This window comes from Gekko japonicus, unplaced genomic scaffold, assembly GCF_001447785.1.
Source record: "Gekko japonicus isolate JY-2015 unplaced genomic scaffold, Gekko_japonicus_V1.1 scaffold1155, whole genome shotgun sequence".
Classification (NCBI taxonomy): Eukaryota; Metazoa; Chordata; class Lepidosauria; order Squamata; family Gekkonidae; genus Gekko; species Gekko japonicus.
In genome coordinates this window covers 491,154-517,086 of record NW_015166457.1, presented here as the reverse complement: position 1 = coordinate 517,086, position 25,933 = coordinate 491,154, and the positions used below count along the sequence as shown (strand labels likewise).

Below are 25,933 nucleotides of genomic sequence, written 5' to 3'. Positions count from 1 at the left end.
GAAATGGATGAACATGCATTTACGATATGCTTTATGGAACAAATGGGTTCTCATCTTATAAAGATGGCATACCAGCACCTCTTTTCTAAACACATTTGTTTGGAAATAAGTTTCACTGGTTTCAGTGGAGCTTAAGTGTGCTCAGAATCAGAGTCCTATAGATTTTAAAATACCCTTGAAGCCATGTATTACATCTGTAGGCATGTTAATAAGATGCTCTCTCATCACCATAATAAACTCTTTGTTAGGTTTATTCATCTAAAATTATAAATCCTGTATATCTAGTTTACAGGAAGCTAAGCGAATTTTGTTCACATTCACCTCATTCATTAATAGAAAGGAGAAAGTTTACTCAATTACCAGTGTAGGTGTAAGTATATGACAAACCATTTTTTCTTCATAAGGCTGTTCACAGTAGTAACCTATATTGATAACCAAGAACACATTATTTAGAAATATCTCTGCTGCAATTGAGTTCCATTAAGATCGGGGGGAGTCAAATCATTGACTTCAAAGAACTGAGAATTGTCTCCCCTATTCATTTGTGATCAGCACTAAAAGCACATGTCCTATATTGTCTCAAGTAGATACTAATTTGCGCTGAGCCAGTGTATATTTTGAGAGGCCACAGCATTATGTAAAAAACAAAAAGAATTGTTTAAGATACAGCTAAAGTATGTTCAGCATTTAACCTTTTAAATTTCTTGTATCTGCAGGTTTCTTAAGCTGCAAAATGACCAAATATACAAGTTGTTTGGTCAGACTCCTGTCTCTACACAATTCAAGTTCCTGTATGAAAATGTGCATCTCTCTAAAAGTCTGCAATCAATAAAAAGGAAATGGGCACCATTAAGTCAGAAAAATCCCTAAAGAAAAATCTGTAAATTATATAAGTTATATAAAACTACCCTGTCCAGCAAGTTCCATATTTTCAAACATTAAGGCAATTTTCATTAATTCTAACCAGACAGTATTATAAAAAATAAATGCCACTTCAAAACATTATGTACATAATGACAGAGTAGAATTATCTAGAAATCTTTAGTAAATTAATAAAGTGTCACAATGTTACAGAGGTTACATCAGGTGCTTGAGTATGTGCAATTGGAGTAACTTCATATTTAAAGTACAGGTTTCAAGACAGAGCGCAGTGAACGTCCTTCTTTTGTAAGCTCTCGTGTGACACACATACATGGCAGTGGCACAGCCTCTTCTCGTCTTTCTACAGCATTATAACTACATTTCTTCAAGTGGTCAGCCATGCTTACGATGTCAGCAAACTTCCATTCATTTACGGTACAAAAAGCTGTGCTGAAGCGCCATACCTATAAAATAAAAGTAGAGTTAAAGACTGCATTTGTATTTTAACAAGGCAGTATGGTGACATGGATGAAAGAACTGATGTTTTAATAGCAAAATAATACATGCCAAATATGTGATACAATAGTAATAAAATCCATGAGCCAAATAAAGTAACAATACGTTGGGTGCAGACATATCTTAGATCCTAAGCTTTGCTTCTATTTGTGCTGCACGCCATCCATTGCAGGGGCAGTTGTGCTATAGAACATTTTTCTCTAGTGCTAGGCACTTTTTGGCTTACGGACACTGCTCTCACAGAAGTGCTTAGCATCAAAAGAACATGTTCTACAGTGGACTGCCTGTACAACAGAACAGGGTACAGTGCAAGCAGCATAGCTTGGGATTCAAATCATAATGCTGTGTGATTCACCAAACCATGGTCGGCATAGGCGTCCTCCCTCAAACTTGTGAACTCCTCCTCCTCCCTTTTATTCTTCAAGCCAACCATGACTCAGCACTGTATCAACTAGTTAGAAATGAGGGTTTCCTATCCCCCCCCCAACAAGCTTTTTTTAAACTGAAGTCATTAGCAAAATAAAAGCTTTTTTCATCAACTTAGCGCTGAAGGGAAAGAATGCCGCAAAGTAGATATCGCTTTACTGCTTAATCTGTCATTATTATTGCATTTTTAATCCAGATGTACAAGATGAAGGCCTGTACGGAATTGTAAGGGGGAGGGCCAAATTTTGGGGGGAAACCCCCCAAATTCTCAATGCCAGGATTCCACACATTTTCAAGACTTGAGCAGCCCACTTCTATTTCCCCTTCCTCCCCCTCCCCTTTTGCTTAATTTACAATGTCAGTTTTCTGCATATAGGAGGCCAATTACACTGATCTTCTAAGCAGTTTAGAATGTAACCAAATCACAACTATATCTTTAAAAAAAACTTTCAGAATAATAAGCTGAACCAGAGTGTATCAAGGTGACAAAAAAGCTTAACATGTGTCCCAGTTGGGAAATCAGGAAACACACACTGAAAAGAGATATTATTTCAAAATACTTTTTAAATAAAAAATGTCAGGAGTATCAACCTAACCCATTTTTAGACTTCTAATACAGAGCATGTTTTGAGTTCAGGATTTACCAGATTGCAAGTAGAAGCAATAGCAGTGTTGGTTGTAGCCATATTATGCCAGCCACCAAAAGAAAACAGGTAACTGGCAACAAAAGTAACAGTAATGAGGAAAAATATACTCATTAAGGCACAATTACGATACACTTGCACTATCTGGATCCATACCTTCTGGCCATATATATGTGTTATCTGATATTTAAACCCTCCGACTATCTGACTTGAACAACCTCAGTCTAAATGAAAGATAGCTTTAAAAAAAGCTTACAGGATGGTAAGTTCACATGAAGGAAAGGTTAATATCTGTGCAACTAGCAATTGCAACTAGTAATTAGCAGCTTGTAGCTACTAGGAAACATATCATGTTATCTAGGACTGATTGAGAAATATTTATCCTCAAAACCCTTGAACAGAACAATCTTTTAGCTGTGGTTTTAAACATGTGACTATGTTCTAGTATTAATCAGGGTATATAAGCCCCATCAGATGTTCAAATGCTTACATGTGGTTAAGAGATCAAGGTAGCCCACTCCTTCTCTGATCCACACTTACACAATAGACTTAATTGCCTGAATCCTAAGAGTCAGTTCCAATTGCAGGTGCAGTCCCCTACAGTCACGAGCTTCTGTTCACACAAAACCAGTATTTTTTAAGCCTTAAAGCAATGATCACCAGAAGGATCACCTCTGCAACAGGTGAATAGGTACACAAATGGAACAAGGCTTAGGATCAAAGCCCACCCTATAGTTAGGCTTACATCCTCAGATAAGGAATATGCATATTAGGCATTACACCTATAAGCCTCTATGCAACTGTGAAGACCAATGTACAGATTTCAAGTGGAGACAAGGCACTTGAGACAGGTGATGAGCCAGTAGAACAGTAATCCCCTACCATATGTTGAGTTTGAACATTAGGGTTTTGGGGTTTTTTAATGCATGCTTTTTATCTGGTAAGCACTATTCTCTGAATAAAAGTTACCAAGTGTTTGTTTTTTTGTACTACCTGCAAGGTCTTCTATAAGCCTGTACATCTTTTTAAATCAGGGAGAAGGTGAAGAAAACCACAGAAGCTTGAGCTAGACCAAACAGTATGCTAATTTCAGCAGAGGCAAGGGCAATTCCTGCCTCCCATGCATCAATACATACAAACCTTTTCTTTTATTTGCCATGAAGAACTTCCATCAGGATACTTTCTTTTTTCCCAAAGTAGTATGACCATTCCACGTGCCTGTAGTAAACTTCCACATACATCCCTCATTAATCGTGACACGCGTGAGAGCTGACATAAACTAAATCCATCGAGAAACCCTGCAATGTGTTGTAGAACCTCAAAAGGAAGACTACTCAGATGGTCACTATGCAGTCCTAAGCAGCATCTCTTATCAGGCTCTGTCAGCACAGTAGATATGCAAGGCTGAACCCCAAATGACCTAAGATGTCGGTCATGAATAATCTTTGCCCCTTGTGTAGAAGGACAAAACCTGCGCTGAGAATATGTACATCCGTAGTAAGCCAGGGGACATCGCTGTTCCATCCAACCATTGAGGCCAGCGTGAATATCACCATGCACATTCTTGAAGTGTGAAGAAAATTCATTGCGTCTAAACAGTTGTCCACAAACAAATGTAAACATTGAGCGCTTTGTTTGGTATCTAGCAACACATTCTAGTACCAAGTCTAGCCCAAGTGTCTGGAAAGGGCTTGGATTTGAGAGCTGTGGATTAGCATGATCACATGCAGAGGCTGAAGCAATTTCCCCTACCATTGTATTTGTGGCCAGGATTGCAGATGGGAGAGAAAACGTCTGTGTCCCAAAATCAACACGATATCCATCGACAACACGGCTATCAGATATTCCCCTACCACCAGGAGAATCTCCTAGACAAAATAACAAAGCTGCTGTGATTAAGTCTATACCCTGAAGACCCATAGGATCTTCAGTTATTTCCAAATCTGATGTATCTACTGCTTTGTTTTCCTTAGGCACAGAGAAATAATGATTTGTGAGAAAACTGTAAGTACGATGAGGAATTAAAGAAAGTACATCTATGTTTCTCAGCCTGTCTTGTTCGATTTGTCTTTGTAATATTTCTTCCTCACTACAGCCATATGGTAAATATACGTGATTAATACTGCCATTATGCAAATTATGCAGATGTATTTCTTCCTTAAGCTGCGTTGCTACAGAAGTGGGGGTACAAGAACTCGATGCCTCATCACAAGAATTACATACACCATTTGCTGCATTAGATTGCTCTGAATTAGACATTCCTAGTTTGTCATTCTGTTGCAGCACATCTGTACATGGATTTTCTACATGAAAGCCATTACAGAAAGAATCATCAAGGCTCATGTTAAAATTGTACTGTTGCATGGGATCATAAAAGTCACTCGAGCCATTTTGTTCCACCTGCACATTTTGACTCAAGACATCCAAGTGAATGCCACCAGCTGCTCCCATATTATCTTCATCTAGACAGTCATGCTCTGTCATTTTATGCTGCATACTTCTATTACAGTTTTGTTCTTTAATGTGACAATCTTCACTCGTTTCACATGGTGAAATGCCAAGTTTTGAACTTAACATGCTTATGTCTCTAGTAGCGGTGTTCAGGATATCTAGGGCTGTAGCTAAACTTTTGGTTGTTTCCACAGTAGCTTGATAAAGTGCACCGTATGACTCTTCATCTACTGGCATCAAGCCGTTTGGAAGGGTGACATCTGGGGCACTCACAACGGAAGTCTGTTCTTTTGATTTTGATACCTGATCAGCTGTTTTTGATGTCATAGTTGCTACTTTGAGGGATTCCAGAAGCATACGCTGGTCTTGAAGGGCAAGAGCCATATCCAGCTGTTCGACTTCATCAACATCTTTACTCAGATTTTCATAAGACTTGCGATCTGCATAACTCACTGGCCATCTATTCCACTCCATAGTACAGCATACCACGCTTGCAGGGCAAATTTCTAGATGTTCAGCAATTTTGTTTCTTGCTACAGTAAATGGACAGCCTGAACCACTGTTCAGACAAGGCACTCTTTCAAGTGGACATAAAAGGCGGTGCTCTTCAGCTTTGCATGAATGAAACACTGCTCCGCAAACCATAGGGCAACCAATTAAATCACAAGAAATGCCAGCCTCTGGTCTGGTCATACAACGCCGGCTGACACAGTTGACACAATGTAGATGCTGGTGCTCCTCCATGATGCGAAGTTCAATTCTAAGGAGTGAGATAAAGACATAACATGCATCATGAGCAATAAAGAATAAGCAGCAGCACAAACTGGTACTATTCGACTAGTTATGTGACCAGCCATATAACTGCATCACAGAACTGTGACAGACCTACCCTCACTGATGTGTCTAGACTACCAGGAAAGAGACAGTACTTTTCAACATATCCCTAATGGCAAGTATGTGTGACAGGAGCGCTCTTTACAGCAACCCCAAGCAGTAAAACAAGCTGCTTCTGAAACAAGTGTAAGAAATCGTTGCAGGTAACATGGTACTTTGAAGCAAAGCAGGGTACAGTTGATTAAAGTCACACACATGAAGCTATTCTGGTTTTCAGCCATCACATATTTTATACTACTGTCACCCTCTCTTGAATTTGAAATACACACCCCATTAGTACTAGCATTTGGGATCACACAGTATGTGTAAGAATATACTGAAGTTACTTGTAATTGCAGTTACTTTTCATAAGTGCTTGAACACTGCAACATATTAGGAGCATAATCTCCAGAACAATGATGGTCAGGACACTTTTCTCCTCCCACCCCAAAGCCAGAAGGCCCATCAAATGGAGCCTGCTGCAGCATCCTAGGAACCATACCATGGGGTAAACAGTATATACAGTGTATCCATCGGCATTACTTCCAATAAGGTTTTTTTATGTAAAACTCTGAATGTGCACCTGAATTCCAGTGAGGCTTAGTCCTCAAAGTAAATTTAGAAGTCTTGTCATTATTTACAGTTGCCATTAAGTGTTTATCAACCAGCAGGAGCACAGCTGGCTCCAGGTTTTTGTGGATCCTCTAATAAGAAATTATTATGCTCTGCTTAAATATTACCATAGCCTCCTAGGGCAATAAACCTTTCTCTTCCTTAACACCATTCCTTCCTCCTTTAGCAATGTCTCTAAATTAGTTAGCTTCTGATATTTAGACATGTGTTAACAGAGACACAATATAAACAAATGACTTGCTCCCTACACAAAAGTGGTGTAAATAAAATCTGTTAATGTCCACATTCCATCTGCAGCCAGATCTCTCAGTCCTGGAAAGTTCCTTCATGGCTGTGCTCTGCCCTGTGTACATATTTCTGTGACTGATCCTCTACTGAATACAATGGAACTGCCTCCCAGTAAATATAATTGTGTTATGAAGTTTCATTGAGTGCACCTGCCACATCTCCGTCAAAGTGGTAAGTCAGAGGGATTTTGGATCCTTTTGTATAGTCTGCATAAGTTGAACCACTAAAAATGTCAAAGTGGTAAGTCAGAGGGATTTTGGAGGGATCCTTTCGTATAGCCTGCATAAGTTGAACCACTAAAAAATTGTATTCAATTCTGATTTGGGCATTTTTAAATCTCTAATTTGGTTTTGATGGATCAAATATTATGTAGGCTTAGGTTTACCTAGGCAGATGTAACAGTGATTATCCACTTAGCTGTACTTCCCATCTACCATTTATAATCTGGAGAGCTCCTTCAGGCACGAGTACAGGGTTATACATGCCTCTTCTCTCATTTTCAGGAGTCCTTGCTTTCTATTAGAAGCTGCTTTTAAAACTCTCCAATTTAAGAAGATCATTAAAAGAGTTACACTGCCAAGGGAAGGTAATAAAACAACTCAGAAGGCCCCAGCTGTACACAACACTCACACAGCAAACCTACATGGACCCTTAGAAAATCAAACTCAAATTTAATTAAAACATTTAGTATGAAGTCACAAAGACATTTTCTAGATTCTTATTCACAGAACAGGGCAGCAGGAAGCAACATTTTCTACAAACTCATTCCCAGTCTGGAAGAATTCATGACACCTTTTCTGAATTCACAAAATATGAAGGGGTGCATCACATGGAGCGTTTTCCATAGACAGAAGTATTTCCACCAAGGGAACACAACCTTCTTGCCTCCTTCCTCCCACTGCATCCCCAAATCCCCCCTCCCGGTGGCTCCTAGGGAACAAGGAATCCCAAGGAATAGCATGGGGATGCAGTGGGGGCAGAAGTCAAGCTCTCAGGGCAAATGGTATCCACGTCAATGTATTGCTTCAAGATAAATTCATTGAATGGAGCCTATCTATAACTGACATGAAAGTAAACCATCACTATCTGAGAAACAATGCAGCATTAGCATCCAGGCTTGATCTAAATAGCAATCTGCTCCTCTAGTTTATGCCTCTAGTTGCAGGAGAACAGCCCTACAAGATAGCTGCAGAAGGAATAAAACAACAGTAGCTCAAACCAGCTGCTAGTACAATACAGAGAAGCCAGCTGACAAAGTACCACCATATATGCATCAGAGATAGTTTCCACAATTAAGACTTGATCTCTTCAAATAATCCAAACCTTGCCCAGATACATACGTACTTGAACTCTTGCTCTCCCAAGGTTTCTTTAGACCATGTATAATTCCTGAGCAACTGAAGAAAAGGATGACAACCACTTCACAATCACCAGCACATCAAGGAATGCAGTCTTCCTGGAAAAGTCCCATATGGCATTAGACATTCTAGTTCCTCATTCGTTAAGAGCATTTACTTGAACTTTAAATGAGAATGACATCCTTAGGACTGTTTAAGTCATACTTCAGCACTTGGTACCCCCATGAAAACACACACCATGTTGCACAAATCAAGATTAGTTTTACATGCCCTCTTGTCCCCAAATTGAAACTGACATAATATATGCAAAAGTGTTGACCAACTGTACGCGTAATAGTCATGATACAAATAATCTATTCCAAGTCAGCACTTGTCAGTTTTTCAGCAACATCAGTTCATTATTTATTTTGGGGGGGGCAAATTCACTACTAGCCTCTCCCTTTTCATCAGTTCTCAAGACTTTTGTACCAAAAGTGATCTCTGCTAAAGCATTTTTTGCAATGTTGGGTGATAAAGCCCAACATTAACCTCACTTTAAGATAATTTCTCCCTAAAGGACAGCTTTTTTTAAAAAAATAACATTGATACAGTGCACCAGGTGTCCAAAGCACTTTTCTCAAACATTATCACAATAGTCCTGCTATGGAAATGTTTATTACAATTTTAGATGTAACAGGAAAAAGTGACTCACCAGATCAAGACCTTCTAATCTGAAGCAGAGCAAGTGAGCTTCTTTTTGGTATAGTCTCCATTCCTAGAATATTCAGAGAGGGAAAATCCCACTGGCAGGACACTGGTAAGAGAGATAAATCAAATAAAAGTACTAAGCAAAAATTAAAATACACAGATCACCAGCACAGGAGGCTGGAAAGTATCTGAACCTCTCCTTCCTTTATCTGGTGGTTACTATGTCCATGTAAAAATTACGGACTCAATATACAGTTTCATGAGATGGCAGTAACAGTTAATAGTGTCTCACCCTGAAGGTATTTTTCTTTTGAACATAACATCAACATTTGGAGAAGAATACACTGCTTTAAAGATGTAAAATTTGTAGAAAACTGAAAGCCATGGGGGGGGAGAATTTTGGAGGAAATTGAAATACATGCAATATTTACTTAGCAAACCTAATGTTATTTTACTGCTAACATAACATAAAATGCATCCTTTATAACTCAGCTAGTGTACTGAATTGCACTATTTAGCATATTTATGGAATTTGAGAGCATCAACATAATGCCTAGTGGTACAATTCTAATCGGATCTAAACCTTTCTAAGTACACTGAAGTCGTGCTTAGAAGAATGCAACTGTTTAAGATTGCAGAGTTTCTTTTCTAGAATCATTTTTTCTAATATACCTTATCACTCAAAGAGCTGAAACTGGGAAACTATGTATATATTTTATTTTTAATTTCTTTCATTTATACGCTACCTTTCTACCCAATGGGGACCCAAAGAAGCTTTCCTTGGTCTGTTCTTCTCCTTTTTATCCTCATGACAACAACTACCACATGAGGTAGGTTAGGCTGAGAGCGTGTGACTAGCCCAAGGTCAATCAGTGCGTATACAGTAATTATTATCTAATGCTGTAATAAATTACCTTGCATACAAATGGTCATGCTACACATGCTGAACAAGTAAGATCTTGTCTTATAAAGCATTTCGCCAATTCCAAACCAGAATGTTTCATAAGGGTTTTCAGTACTCTTGAAAATATCCCAATGTTTCCCTGAAGAAAAGTTGCAAAGATGCCCCCCTCCCCCCAAATTGTCCCATTTTTTCTTTGGGTCTTCTCATCACATCTCTATACTACCTTATTAGAAGTAAATTACATAAGACTGGAGCCTCCACCTCCATTCTACTAACTATGGAGCCTTCCTTTGGCACAAGGAGTCTTACAGCAGTAAAAAAGGATGGTTCTACTAGCACAAGGCTTTGCCAGTATCAGAACAGTATGGCATTGCTGCAAGGTGGCCAGCGGCAGAAACAGCGAGTGGCTGTCGTTCAGCGGAAGCGCGCGGTGACGTCATCCACGGGTGCAGCGGAGCCTGAAGGACGCAGCCGGCCGGAGGACGTTGACTCTGTGCCTGACCGCCTGAGCGCCAGAAGAAAAACATCCAACCAGCCAGTAGACTGCCGGGAATGGAGCCAAGCCGGACCAAAGAGACATCAGTCTCTACCTGGGTGCCGGTAGGCAGACCCACCCCCAAGAACAATGTGGCCTAAGTTAGGGTATAAAAGTGATTAGCACCTCTCCCATGTAAACTGCCCAGAGACGCCTACGGGGGTTAGGGCGGTATATCAAATCAAAGGAATAAATAAATAAATAAATAAATAAGGTATTTGAATGTTGAGCGAATGCTAGATTCAGAATCGCCCAGAGAAAAGATTAAGCACTTGCTCTGAAATCTGTTCTTTTGCAGATTTTCACTCAAGGCCTGTGAAGTTCTGTTACACACACTTGCACACATGTATTTACCCAGGCTTTAAGGTGGCATTACAAAGCATATTTTCAAAATAACTTTTGTTCAGTAAAGGCGTTTGGGATCAAGGCTATTTTTCAATTAGAGAAGCAGACATTAATGATCAGTATTTTTAATTTCATTACCCAGAAGCCATTTTTCTCAGGACTATGCTACTTTAATTGCAAGCTACAGTAAGATAAAAGGCTGCAATCTCGTGATTCAGTTGCGATGTAACCAATAATGAACATGCCAAATCAACCCTGGCATTCAGTGGGGTGACAGATGTTGCAGCCAGATCAATCTCATATCCTGCAATTAACTAATTATAAACATGTTCTGCAAGAGAATGGCATACACGCTTTAGCCACGTATTTGGTATCCCTCCCATCCTGGACACAGAGCCTTTGGCACAGGCTTGATTTTTAACATGCCCTCTTTAACTCATTGGCTTTTCATCTTAGAAATGGGATAGAGATGGGATAGCCAATAAACTCTATACCAATTTTTTGCTGTGCAGATTGGGGGACTGGGAGATTTTCAGTCACGTCAGCCATCCAGAACAAGCAGGGTTCAAGAAAGGGTTAGGTACTACTGACCATTGGCTGACTCTTTCAGCTGGCACAAATGAGTATTAAGGGTCTCACCAAGTCTATGTTTGCTGCGTTCATAAACTTAACTGCTGCCTTTCACTCAAACACAATCAACTGTGGGGGAAATTATTGGGCAAAAACATGGACAAATGCTTATTGTTCCTATTATGGGAATTTAATTCTCATATTTTTGCTAGAATCAGGGTGGGCCCCATAGAGTCCCTAACTCAGGAGATTATTATTACTTTGGGGGAGGGAGGTTGAATAGGGATGTATTTTGAGCCCTCTGCTTTTTAATCTGTATTTAAATGATAATGTTTGAAGTCTATCCAGCCCTGAATTCTTCCCACCATCCTTGGGTGGTCAAAAGGTATCTGTCCTCTTATACACGGATGATATAGTTTTGGTTTCCATGACACATATCAGGTTAAGAATGGTGTTGCACTAACTGGGAAATTTCTGTTAAGTGTGAGCCTCTAAACATTAATTTTGCCAAGACGAAGGCTTAACTGGTCAAATGACTGTAATTCCACTGAACAGTGTAAAACCTTTAAATAGCTCAGGATGACCTTCAGTTAAACCCTCTCATGGAAAGCCCACCTGGAGATCACAAGACCTTTAGTTTTGAGAACCACAGATGCCACCTTAAAATTTTACAGCCTGAAGGAAGGATTTTTGATTGAGCTAGCTTTGAAATTGTTCCAGAGTAAGGCCAACCCTTAGCCTCCTGCATGCTATAGAGATCCGCGGCTAGAATTAAAGTCCGATCACGAACCTGGAAGCTATTTAAAATCTTTTTAAAGAGAATTCCAGCTTTGCCTTGTGGTATTCCAGCAGCTTTAGTGTAGGCTGAACTTGGATTACCCTCAATTAGAGCCCGGACACGTGTTACCCTATTCGGAGTCTGGAGAAAGCAAAGGAATCTTTCAGTTCACTTTTAAGGCAAAGCACTGCACTACTGCACATAGATGCCGCTTCTGTAGATGGCTTCAACAATATTCGTTGCCGTTATTCCCTGTGGATGATACTTGGGTGTCCTCTTGTCTGGTTTCAATCCATGAGACTGAATTTCTAAAACTGATGCAACATTGGACAGAAATGCAATATTTATTGATTTTCTCCCTGGTTCAAATTGTTTAAAAAGGACCAGCATTACTTTCCTCAGCCTTAGAATGGCTTTACCATCTTGGTGATTTCAAACTATACCATCTTGCCATTTTAGCAGGTCACTATAAAAGAACAGCGATTGCTGCTCATCTATGTATTTGTGGAGCTTTGGTCCCACAAGATCTTCCACGTTATATTTTGTTTTGCTCTTTGTATACAAAGCCAAGAAATAAATTTCTTGCTGACATTCTAAAGGGTAGAAAAATGCTTCTCTGGAGCAGAGAAACTAATTTTCCTTCTTTCCCATTTGGATCAGTATGTCTCTTACAGACTGGCACAATTCACCTTGGCAGCCAAGAAAATATAGGCCAGAGCTGTGTCTAAATGTAGAACTATTTTAATTGTATATTGTGAAGATGTCGTAATGTGTTTAAGTGTTTTTAAAAGCTTTTAACTTTATTAAGTTCTTGCTTTTGCCACAGTTGTGTGTGTCACTCTGTGTGTCCTTTAAGGTATAAGGCCTTTGGCCTTATACAATAAATGTTTTGCTTGCTTGCAAAACACTTGGTTACTGAACATGAACTCCATAAATGGCAGAGTGGGGATTCAAACCAAGGAATTACAAGAAAAGCAAAGAGCCAGGAATGGGTCTGTGTGGACAATAACAGAATATGAAAGAGTGCAATAAAGAAAAACATGAAGATGGAACAAGTAACAAGAAGGAATTAAATAGGAGACACTGATTTATAATAAAGAGATTGAGTGAGCTGGGCATCTTTGCCTCAGCTACAGCATCCTAAGAGTATCTGTGCAGAGGCAGGACAGAGGATGGAGACAATCTCCATCTTGAACTCAAACCCACCCTGACAGTTGAGGTGGCAGGACATTTGAGGCAAGAGATTTAAAATGCTTATCAAACCTACTGTATTCTCTCAGTAAATCAGTGTGGATAGTTGTTCCAAACTAATAAAGAATATTTTTGTTATCATGTAAATAGTATGGAAAAGTGTAGTGTATGCAACTCTGCCAAAGGATAACAAAACATTGATATTTAAAGAAAATTGTGATGACGTCCAAAAAATGGAAAATGCAGTCGATCTGAGTGAATCAATATTCACTCTTCTGTGGACTTTATTTTCCCACATATATATTTTTCATATAGTATGGCTATCATTGTGTTATTTTTGTGGCTTTCTTATTTTACGGGAGACCTTCCCTCCCCCTTCTGCGGATGTCTCATTTGATTATGGATTTAAGGGCTATCTAATTTACAGTTCTTTCTAAATAAATAAGCATACTTTTCAGACATTATTTTCAAGGGATTTCCACCTTTTTTCTGCCAGATGCCAATATTGGTTTCTTAGCCTGATGCATGTGGTTTTTCTAGCCTCAATAGTTGACTTTTTAAAAACTTACAATATTAACAATTATTTTTCTGACTAGGTGACTTTTCTACACTGTGTATAAAAATGTAAAAAGATTTTACAAAAGGTTTCAGCTGTTTTAATTATAAACAGCCTAAATCTGAGCTCAATACAAGCCTATAACCTGTTAAAACTGAACCTATTTCTTCTTAGAAGAAGAGATTGGATTTATACCCCACCCTTCACTACCCAAAGGTGTCTTAGAGCGGCTTACAAACTCCTTTCCCTTCCCCTCCCCACAACAAACGTCCTGTGAGGTAGGTGGGGCTGAGAGAGCTCTGACAGAAACTGCTCTTTTTCAAGAATAATTCTTATCAGAACTACGGCTTGTCCAAGGTCATCCAGCCAGGTCCAAGTGGAGGAGTGGGGAATCAAACCCGGTTCTCCCAGACTAGAGTCCACGCACTTAACCACTACACCAAACTGGCTCTCTTAGGAAATTACAAAAGGTAATTTCTATGTAAAAAAACTAACCCTCAGAAAACATCTTTGTCAGTCATCACACAGCACAGTAAATTCTTGCATTTTTATTATGGCTTGAGTCTGGGAGCTAGGGATCACCTGAGGATCAAATGGATGCTAGTTACTACCTGATCTCTGCAACACGCGCTGTATTTTTATACATGCATATTATTCTACCTATAAAGAACACAGACATTTACCTTCTTATTTACTTTCCATTTAACAAAGACCACTGTACTGATCAGTACTGCCAACCCTTCCTTCTAAACTGAGATTCTTTACTTTTTGTGCAGTGGGGGTTGGGCAGGAAAACTATACAGGAGAAGGAGCAGATCAATGCAGAAAATCCCCTACATAAACAAAGAACACCTTCCAGTGTTGATTCAAACCCCACCTTTCTGCAAGAGTCAGACTTGGCTTCAGGTTGTAAGTCTGACTCTTTTTGGACTCATGCCCATTATAGGTAAAGGTAAAGGTTCCCTTGCTCGAAAGCCAGTCGAATCCGACTCTAGGGTTGCGGTGCTCATCTCCGTTTCCAAGCCAAAGAGCCAGCGCTGTCAGAAGATGTTTCCGTGGTCATGTGGCCGGCATGACTAATCACCAAGGCGCACGGAACACTGTTATCCTCCCACTGAAGTGGTACCTATTTATCTACTTGCAATTTCTTGCTTTTAAACTGCTAGGTTGGCAGGAACTGGAACTAGAGACTGGCGCTCACTCCGTCATGCGGCAACTCGGGTCTCGAACTGCTGAACTACCGACCTTCCACAGCCTGCAGTTCAGCGTCTTAACCACTTGAGCCACCGCAGCTCCATCATGCCCATTATATTGCTTAGTAAAACAACATTTCTCAAGAATCATAGTTGTTCTGTGTTTGGATAAAGGTTCGATTTTAAATCGAATAGCTTGTACTATTATTTAGGCACTACCTAATTTTTAAATGGACATTTAATGTTTTTTTCTTGTATACTTACATTACGGATTTAGAGCAATCCATGCTGCTCACCTAAAATTGGATTTGAGGAGCCACGACAATGAAAAACACACAATGGCATACTGTATATTTACAAAATAACATTTCATTCTTCACTAGAGTATTGTATAAATAAATGTCACTCTTAGCCACAATCCCTAAATGCAGTGAAGCTAGAGTCCATTCACAGTGTTTAAGGTAGCTGCAAATCAATGCACATGCTCTTACCAATGAACAAACCTAGAAAGAACAGCTGTTCATTTCTGATTAGGCAATGTCAGCAGATAGATTCAGTTCATTTGAGATGTTTAAGTATGTATGCTTGCCTGTTACCAACCAAGAAACCTAAAAATACACACAGTTCTGGTGTAACGTCCGCTGCTCTCCAAAGGTGTGGATCACCTGATGTTATTGTACATACTACAATCAGCTGACTAGAACTGTCAAAATGTGTTTCGAAATTCTGTCACAACTGTAGCAAACAACCCAGTGACCGATGTTTGTACAAACAACTACGATCATAATAATGACTTGAAATAGAAAGTTCTAAGTATTCCAAGGGTAATCCAAATCCTTCGCTGCCCTCTTGTGTATCCAGCTACTATAGCTACACTATTACTCTGAACAGGAGAATCATAACTCATCCCTAAAAGGATGTTTTTTATTCCATACTTTTAACTCTCCTTGTTTATTTAAGGTCAATGGTGGTTTTCCTATTCAATGCTAGAGGCTTTAGATAAAGTAAGGAGCAGAGCATGAAAGAGGATTGCTGCATTACAGCTGTTGCAGTTCGATCACTTTAAACACTACCACTTGTTTTGAGACAGCTTAATCCTCAAAAAGGCAAAAGTGAAAATATTTTTGTAAAATGTGACACTTAACAGATCAACAGAAAAAGATACCTTGTAGTTACTGCCTTAAAAAAGAATTTTGTGCCACTCAAGTCTTGGTTTGATTTTTGTTCAGAATGTTGAGAATGGGCTAACAAAAGTGTTACAATTTTATACGCAGAAGATCAGAGTACTACACTCACTGCCCTGAGCCTCAGTCAGAAAGGCAGACTACTACTGACCTTCCACAGCCTGCAGTTCAGCGTCTTGACCACTTGAGCCACCGAATGAGAACAAACAGCTTTAACTTTAAAACATAAAAAATCTTCTTAAAATGTTTTAATCAGAGGCTTCGAAAAATTTCTGCAGACAGAAGAGAGAGTAATTTTCAACAATCTCTCCCACTTCCCCCAAGGTATACCACACTCAGCATGAGAGAGAACATTTTGGTGGGAAGCCAGGAAGTCATGTTATATGGATAGAAACCCTTTCATCCATGGAAATTTGAGCTGGGATCCATCAGTATTGCCAGTCATTAGATTATGAACCTTCTGTTACAAATATTTAATTAAAATTCATAAGAACAGACATAGGTATTTTTCCTAGTCGTTATTATCTATTTAAAACATTTTTATGCTGCCTTTCCAGCCGATCAGGGTCCGCAAGGCGATAAACATAAAAAGCAATTTAAGCAATTAAAAATATAGTTTAAATAATAATATAATTCAATTAAAAGCACATAAACAACACTAGGAGAGCCAGGAAGTGAGATGAAACAAAACTCTTCACCTGCTGGCAAAAGGCACATATAGAGGGAGAAAGACAAATCTCGCTGGGGAGGAGTTTCAAAGTTTTAGGCGTAACATCAACCGCAATGCTCTATAGGAAGGACAGAGAGGGATCAGCTGGTGGAGGCATTGCATCGTACATCAAAGAGGGAATAGAATCAAATAAGCTAAAAACATCAGGGGAATTAACTACCCAACAGAAGTGATATGGGTGGAAATACTGGGCCCTAAGGATTCAGCATCCACCTCAATGGAAACCATAGCATTTAATTTTAAAAGATGGAACTTTACAAAAATGGGTGAATAGTTAAAATGAAGCTGAAAGGGAAACACAAGAGAGTCCAACCCCTTGAGGATGCTTAGAAGTTATCTAAAACAACACTAATTGAACCCAGGATAGAAGGGATTCCGCAGGTTAGGAAAGGCAGTGCCAAGTTTAAAAGAATGCCTGCATGGTTAACAACACAAGTCAGGAAAGCGATAAAAAGTTTTTTTTTAAAGATTTTTTTAAGAAGTGGAAGGTCTGCCCACAGGAATTAAACAGAAGGGACCACAGGCTCTGGCAAAAGAAATGTAAGTCAATAATTAGGCATGCAAAAAGAGAATTTTAGGAGCAAGTTGCTAAACACATCAAGACCAACTTGACTAAAAGCATCAAAACAAACTTGACTGAAAGGGAAAAAGATCTTTGGGTCAGAGTGTCAACCCAGTGGGCTGCAGTAGCGGAGAAAAAGGCAAACTCTATTTTAGGGATTAGGAAAGGGATTGAAAATAAAACGGCTGATATTATATCACCCCGTTATAGATCTACGGTGCTTCATTTGGAATACTGTGTGCAGTTCTGGTCACCATATCACAAAAAGCATATCACTGAGCTAGAAAAAGTACAGAAGAGGGCAACCGAGATGATGGGGAGGGGGGTGGAGCACCTTCCCTGTAAGGAAAGGCTGTAGAGTCGGGGACTTCTTGGTTTAGAAAAGAGACAACTGGTGCAGGGCATGAAAGAGGTTCATAAAATTATGTATAGGGAGCTGACAAAGACCTTTTTCTCACTCTCCTAAAATACTAGAACTCAAGGGCACCAATGAAACTGATAGGTAATACATCCAGGACAGACAAAAGGAAATACTTCTGGACACTAGTGATTAAAGTGTGGAATTTACTGCCAGAGGATGTAGAGATGGCCACAGGAACAGACAGCTTTAAAAGGGGATTAGATCAATTCATGGAAGATAGGTCTATCAGTGGCTACTAGCCATGGTGACTAAAGTGAACATCCACATTCAGAGGCAGTCAATCTCTGAATCCCAAGTGACAGGAAGCAAGATCAGGGGAAGGCTTTGGCCTCTATACCCTGTTGTTGGCCCTCCAGAGGAACTGGTTGGCCACTGTGAGACAGGATGCTAGACTAGATGGACCACTGGTCTAATCCAACAGGGCTCTTCTTAGGTTTTTACTACCAATCTCAGTTGGTTTACTTGTACTTCTAAAAGATTCCAATACAAACTTTCAGAAGTATTCATTAGCTTATTACACCTGCTACAATCATACACCTTGTACAACATACTGTTATAGGACAAACACATCAGAAATAGGTAAGCTTAAAATGTGGCCCAGATACAGTAATACTCTACCTGATGAAACCGTAACAAAGGGAAGCCAAGTAGGCAGACAATCTTATGTGTAAGGCACTTCTGCTCTTAAACTCAATCTCCCCTCACCAGATCTGCAAAGACAGAAAAGAGTAAATCTGTAGGTCTGGAATACCAATAAAATATTTTTAAAATCCCACTGTAAAGTCTTTTTAATTGCACCAAGACATCATCCAATACCAATAGCAGTACCAAAGGCTCTTGCTCCCCAACCCCATGGGAGTTAGGCGCAATAAACACCCTTTATATAATAACAGTCACCTTATGCCTGACAGGTCTCCCTGGAGACCTTTCACACTCAGCCCTCCATGTTTATTTATTAGGAGAAAGTATACACTGTCTTTCCTCAGCCGTGCCCAAGGCAGCTCACAAAACAGAAAAAACTAACAAACCATAAAAACCCTAACCCTAGCCCAGCCATCACATGAAAACAGCACAAAACATTTAGAAGCAAAAAAAAAAAAATCCTCATAAACCAGCCTCCAAGCTAGAAGTACACTGAAAAAACCCCTTCAAAATACCATACCCTTTGTTAAAAGCCTGGGTAAAAAGAAATGTTTTGGGCTAGAAGAGAGCAGAGGAGAACTTTAATAGGTAAGGCGTTCATACACACGAGGTGCCACCACTGAAAAAGCACTGGTGCTGGTCACAACCTGCATCACCGCTGCAGGCAGGGGCACCTAAGACAAGGCTCTTAACTGGCAAGATCCTAAGGAGGATTCTTAACTAGCAGACTGGACCATATGGGACTAATCAAAGTATAAAGCAAACATATACAGTCACAGTAGCACAGATGACATGCCCAGGACTAGTACAAACTCCACTGCTTTTACTGTGTAAAAGTCTGATCTGGTAGAGTATTCTGGAAAGGATGGGACTCAAGTCTTCCAGAATGCCATTTCTGTTAACAGCATAATTGTTGACATTCCTGTGCAGCATTCTAGTACATGTTTTGAAATCTTGACCAAGCTTTACTTGTCAGATATCACTCCCTCAACTAACAATCCCTATCCAAAAACTGAGACTAAGCTCCAAACAATTCTGAATTCACCCGGCTAAGGATGTGAAGACCCCAAAAACGACCAAGCTTTACTTGTCAGATATCACTCCAACTAACAATCCCTATCCAGAAACTGAGACTAAGCTCCAAACAACAATTCTGAATTCACCTAGCTAAGGATGTGAAGACCCAAAAAAAACACACACATACAATAGCAATTTGGGGGAATGTTTAAAAACACCAATTTCTTATTCCTTTGTGGAATTAGTGAAAGTTTTTGAAGTCAATGTTTTACTTTTTCAACATGTTTCGTATGAAGGCTACATAAGAATTTACAGCATTAGGCAATTCCTGCATACACTAGAGGGCTACACAACATTTTCAGGTATGTTTGAATGTTACAAACCTTTATCCTGACAATTAACTATGTTGTGCTATGATCATACTACAGTACACTATTGAAGAGTTCAACTATTTCAATGGTATAAGCTTTGATTTAACAGCCCAATATGCTGTTGGCCCTACTGTGACTGTAGGATATTGCTTCTGTCCAAATATGTTTCCATTTCCAAAACCCCCCCCCCCCCCAAATCTCTCAAATGACCAAATCTAAGATATATGTGTTAAGGCAGCATAAGTATGCAAGAGTTGGCAGCTCTCTCTAGAACACTGCATATATTTTCTCAATTTTGTTTATCAAAACTTTAAGCATTAATATTTTTCAATTTCTTAAATATGCCAAATACATTATTTTTATGTCAACTCACAAAAATGCATTTATGTTAAAGCAGTTACATAAGTTCTGATTTTATAAGATACTACACAGATTTCAATTTTCACAAAATTTGTTTTCCCCCAAATGGGGAAAGACATCCCCGCCCTGCAGCTTCAAAATCTGTAAAAAGTTTATTTCTGTTGGAACATCTTCCTCGGAGTAATCATCCTGAAACAGGAAAACTTACTTCTGAATGATCATACACAGGACTTCCCTATGCATCACAGCCTCCATCCAACATAAATGGAACTAATCCACACTTAATCATTAGTGACTGTTATACATAAGTTATCCATCACTCATAGTCTGTAAATAAAAGACATAACTCTTATCTACTACCAATCAACAACGTAAATACATCATATAGTTGAAACTACCACCAAGAATGTTATCCTAACCATTACTAACTTGCCTTTGTAGGAAGTAGATTGTGATTTAGAGAGGAAGCCTGGGAGACCAGGGAGGAGGGGCAGAGAGTTTCCATGGAAATATGACCAAAAATTGGAGGGGGGAGAAATCTGAAGAAAACAGAAAGTACTGAAGTGAAAGTACCTTTTCCCAAAATAAACAAGGAAGAATGTTCAGGCTGGTATCAAATGTGTTTTATCTTTCAAAATGTTCTTATTTCTTACACATTTGAAATGGCAAAGTATTAAAGTAATTCAATTACTAAATATTTCTCTATGATGCAAATGGTGACTAGTTTTCAATGAAGACCTTGAAAGCAAAGTTTGTTCCGCATTTGATGCAATTCAGTCCAAGAAACAGGGATAAAATTACAATGCATCCACGTCTGCCAATTCAGAATGGAGATATTGGACAGAATTTTAGTTATAATTTAGAACTGGAGTGTGGGTGGGGCTGGGCATTTGACCAGTCAAAAAGATATTTTAGTAAAATGCTATCAACCATGTCTGAACAATAATTTTTTTCCAAAAGCCACTTTAATCATCAATTGGTTGCATACTTTGCTAATTACAAAAATAATTATGCTGAAACAATTACATTTAAGTTTTAATAAAGCATATTATTTTCAGTCATGTGAATGAGAATTTCTAGATATGAGCACCAAACAGTTGTTCTTTTTGGCTGGAACACCAGGGTCAGCCTAATTTTTTTTTAAAAATAGTTGCTGTTATTTTGTTTTGAAAACAATATGCTGCTCAGGGGTGCCTGCAATTACAGCAGGTAGCCAGTAGGAGAACTACCTCTAGGTCTGACCCTGATAACTGTATGGCTACTGAGCAAGCAGCCATCAGTCTAGTCTTTTCCAACAAATTATGCTAATAATGAAATCAGGGAACCAGCCACTGGTATTCTTGGCTTCAGGTTCAAACAGCTGGTAAACTGACAACTGGCTTAGTTTGTTATGTTTCATTATATATGGATTGCTTCAGCAGCCACATGCACTAAACACAATTAAATCTGTCCTTGTGCACAAAAGCTACAAAGTTGGGGGGGTACCTTTGCCCCTAGCACCTGAAACTGAAAAGTGGGATGCTGCTTGCTAGACTGGGGGCTACACACCCAAACTTAAACAGATGGTCTGGTCGATCATCTGTTCAGGAAGCAAGGGAACCAATTCCAAGACAAACAACCCTCGACTCCCCAGTTGTCAGAATATCTTCAAAATTTTAATAACTTAAGTATAATACAGTTTAATGCTGTTCTAAAGCCCAGGAATATCAACATATATTCCATATATATCATTAACAGTATGCAAAAATTAAAAGGCTTCCCAAAGTTGCTCAGGCACAAGTATTTAAGAATAAAAGTACACATTAGAGGTTAAGATGCTGAGCTGCAGTAGTTCAGCAGTTTGAGACCCTAGTGTTGTGTGACGGAGTGAGCTCCTGTCTCTGGCCCCAGCTCCAACCTAGCAGTTTGAAAGCAAGAAACTGCAAGTAGATAAATAGGTACCACTTCGGTGGGAAGCAGTGTTCCCTCTAAGCTGAGTTAGTGTGAGCCAGCTCACAGTTTTTTAGCCTCCGGCTCACAAATTTTTGTCTTCGCTCAGGAAGGATGGCTCCAGAGCAAACTCATTCATGCAGCAGCCAAATCGCTCCCTCACAACTTTAATGCCAGTAGCTCACAAAGTAGAATTTTTGCTCACAAGACTCCACAGCTTAGAGGGAACACTGGTGGGAAGGTAACAGCGTTCCATGCGCCTCGGCGTTTAGTCATGCCAGCCACATGACCACGGAAACTTCTTCGGACAGCATTGGCTCTCCACCTTGGAAAGTAAGATGAGCACCGCCCCCTAGAGTCGAATTTGACTGGCTTTCGAGCAACGGAAAACTTTACCTTTATAGTCACCAGTACACTCTAAAAAATCCAGTCTTGATCCATCTACACTCTATGGTTATACTTAAAAAGTGTTTCAGTTGAGTAGCTGTGTCTGGTCTCCAGTAGAACAAGATTCCAGGGCAATAGCACCTTAAAGACCAACAAGATTTCCAGGGTATAAGTTTTGGAGAGTCAAAGCTCTACTGAAGGAAGCACTGGCTCTCAAAAGCCTCTCTCCTGGAAATCTTGTTGGTCTTTAAGGTGCTATTGCCCTGGAATCTTGCAGGTGAAAAAACAGAAGTGACCTTTGGCCTGAATGATCCCACAAACTTTTTTCAAGGACTGCTGACAATCATGACTCAGCTAAAATAAGCATCCACACAAGCTATCAAGGTACAATACAAACTTGGCTATTTAAAAGGCATACTTATCTGATAATGAATTGTTCAAGATTTCCTGAAAATTTTAAAAATTCAGATTTCAACGACTTCCTCATACCATAAATCCCACCTATATTTATTCACTACTAAAGTGTCATTAGCTGAAGACTGTCAGCACAAGAACTCTATACTGTACTGTGTGACCAAAGATGGAAACTAAAAATGAAAGGATTTCCTTCAGAAACCTGGCAATGCCTGAACTTAAGAGAAACCATGTTGGATCGGACCAATGGCCCATCCAATCCAACAGTCTGTCACAGTGGCCAAAAACCCAGATATCATCAGGAGGTCCACCAGCATGGCCAGAACTCCAGAAGCCCTCCCATTGTTGCCCCCCCCAGCACCAAGATTATAGAACATACTGCCCCAGACACAGTGTTCCGTCTACATGTTGTGGCTAATAGCCACTGATGGACCTCTGCTCTATATGTTTAGCCATATGTTTATGCTTCTTAATAAGTTATGTTAATGGCTAACATCTGCTGCAGTAGACCATTCTTAAACTTCATAGTTCACTTATTTTACAAGGACTATATTAGCGTATTCTAAACTTGTTTTTAGCTTTACCCTATTTTGCTTTCAGTTAACAAACTTTTCAAGATTCTACTACCACCCCATCCCCTTTCAAAGGTCCACAGAAGAGTCTTTCAATGTGCAAGTGGAACAAACGTATTTCAACGAGAAATTGTTCCCAGAAGCAGTTCTACTTTTCACGGAGCACTAATCTATCACAGCCGAGCAACTCTCACACCCTCTCTAGCATTTTAGCAAAGGAGCAATTTACAGCCCTCCTTTTAAGGCTCGTGCTTCCCTTCATGGAACACTCTTACTGGCGCAAATCAAAAGGGCAAAAACTCCAGTTCCATTTGTTTTTCTGCGGAAAGTCCCAGTGTAAACTTCAAACATATCTCTGCCTAGAAAATTAAACACCTTGCCGGGGGGAGGGGTTCTGAGACAGCGACGAGATGACTTGCAGCTGTTGTCTCGACACCACGCACAATGGGCATTTTGACCACAGGGAGCCGGGCGCGTGTCTGCCGTCGCGGCTCCACAGATGACTGCAGTGAAAACGCTAATCAAGCCACACACGGCTGAAGAAAAGAGGCGGCCCATTCCTCCCTATCCGTAGTACAGCCATTGTTTCCCATCTACGCCAAAAGCAAAGAGAGGAGAGGGAACCGCAGGGATAAGACAGCCGCCAGTGCTACATTCCTTCTCTCTCCCTGCCCCCTTTTCCAAAATAACACGGCTTTTTGAAAGGGAAACCCCATGCAAATGTCCCACGAAAGTATCCGCGACACCCTCCAGGGCAGCCTCCGAAAGTGCTCCAGCTGTCAGTCAGTGTTGGCCGCTGAATCCCTCCCGGGGAGACCCTGCCAAGCTCCCACTCACTTCCATAGTCCTGGCAACTAGAACCACTACGACTCAGACTAGCCCGGGCCAGGCCACCACCCCCTATGGTGGTGGAGGTGGTGGCCAGGCCCAACCCTCCCCTTCCCCGCCAGGGCTAGGGCTGAGAGGGGGAATCCCCAAGCACAGGCTATGGCTGCTGCCGCCGCCATTTGTTTACCCCTCGGCCGACAGGGAGCAGCAACAACTCAGCGGTGTCGAGGGCGCAAAGCTACAGCAACCAAAGCCCTCGACCCCCTTCCCTCTCTTCTCTCTCACAGGCGACTCACCCACTCGCTCGGACGCGTGGAACAGCTCGGAGGGGGAAAGACAAGACAAGCAGCCCGCCCCTCCCAGACGCTCTTAAGATTCGATCCGGTTCCGGTGAGGTGGAGGACTACAAGCGCTGGCTCACAACATCGCTTTCCGGCTCCCTCGCTTCCCTTGCTCCATGCAGCAGGGCAGTTGGGGGGAGGAGTGTCGTAAAAGAAGTGTGGGAGGTGCTGTAGGAGCCGCTGCTGTTGCTGCGAAGGGGCCAGGCGGCCAGGCGTGAGCGTCAGTGACGCGAGGACAGAAGAAAAGGAAAACAAAACTTCCCGAAAGGGACATGGGCAGGCTGTCCCAGAGCAGAAAGTGGTCCCGCTGATGTTGTCCTTTTTACCTCTCCTTGGTTAGGATATTTATTGTTAGCCGTATTCTCCAAAAATGTTCGAAGCGCTTATATAAGTTAGGACTGATATAATCAGAATCGAACATATGAAAGCACTTTGTGTTGTGTTATTCTTCTGGGATAATAATATTAAGGTTTGCATCTTCGGAGCAATTCCATTGAAATCGGTGTGTTCTGTTTTGTGTCGTTATGTCTTAATGAAGTTACTACATGGACTTTGCTCTGGACCAATCCCCCCCTCCCCCCAGTAAATATGATTTGGATTAGGCTGCATAGGAGCTTTATTATCTTATAAAATTGTTTTGCATACCTGTTCAACATGATGGCACATACTACACAGGATGAACAAGGGAATACGTTGTATCATTTGTTCTGGCTGTCTTGCGACTGCTATATGTGTGCTTACGGAAGGGCTGCAGTAATTCTGTTGAGAAGAGGCAGTTTGCTACCAGAAATGACTCCCTGGTGCAGAATATCCAAATGGTTCCCTTCATAAACCCAGGGCAGAATTGCCTACCAGGCTGGGCTTTTTTTCTGCGGGAATGCACCCGACCAGAGTTCTGGAACCTCTTGGACAAAATTCTTTTTAAAATGTTTAAAAGTTCATGAGTTTTCAGTATACAGACTGAAAACTTTGTTTCCTTCTTGAGAGCTCCAGCACCTCTTTTTCAAAAAAAAAAAAAAAAAGAGCCCTGCTACCAGGGCATGCCCGCGGTTGGGGGCGAGGAGTTATATTTGTCTGAAGGAGGCAAACCTAGTTTAAATATGGACACCTTTAGTAAACATTAAGCTTTTCCCAAGGCCATCTGTAAGATGCCTTCTTTAGGCCTGTCCTCTTATATCCACCTCCATTCTCCTCATCTACTGTACGGAGGGGGAAAGCAGGAGGCAGCTAGGACTTCTTTGTGGCACCAGCTGCCAACCCACCTGTGAACACTGACTGAGAGTAGAAACAATGACTGAGTCCACCCCATTCCCATCTCTATATTTGGCTCTACTCTGAGCATCATCATCAGGCCATAGCTGGTTAC

General features: G+C 40.5%; 1 protein-coding gene across 2 annotated transcripts; it reads right to left on the bottom strand.

Annotated features, from left to right (window-relative positions):
• Positions 1-1,091: 1,091 nt before the first annotated feature.
• On the bottom strand, positions 1,092-24,633 carry FBXO30 (F-box protein 30). Of its 2 annotated transcripts, none has more exons than XM_015412042.1 (6): positions 24,523-24,633; positions 18,325-18,416; positions 8,742-8,843; positions 8,037-8,148; positions 3,588-5,658; positions 1,092-1,325 (listed from the first exon to the last, which is right to left on the bottom strand). In XM_015412042.1, exons 5-6 carry the CDS (start codon positions 5,640-5,642, stop codon positions 1,122-1,124), a joined length of 2,259 nt encoding a protein of 752 aa, XP_015267528.1. In that variant the 5' UTR covers positions 5,643-5,658; positions 8,037-8,148; positions 8,742-8,843; positions 18,325-18,416; positions 24,523-24,633; the 3' UTR covers positions 1,092-1,121. The 2 variants fall into 2 exon arrangements, with proteins under 2 accessions (XP_015267528.1, XP_015267529.1); XM_015412043.1 differs by having other exon boundaries at positions 8,037-8,144.
• Between the last annotated feature and the right edge of the window lie 1,300 nt (positions 24,634-25,933).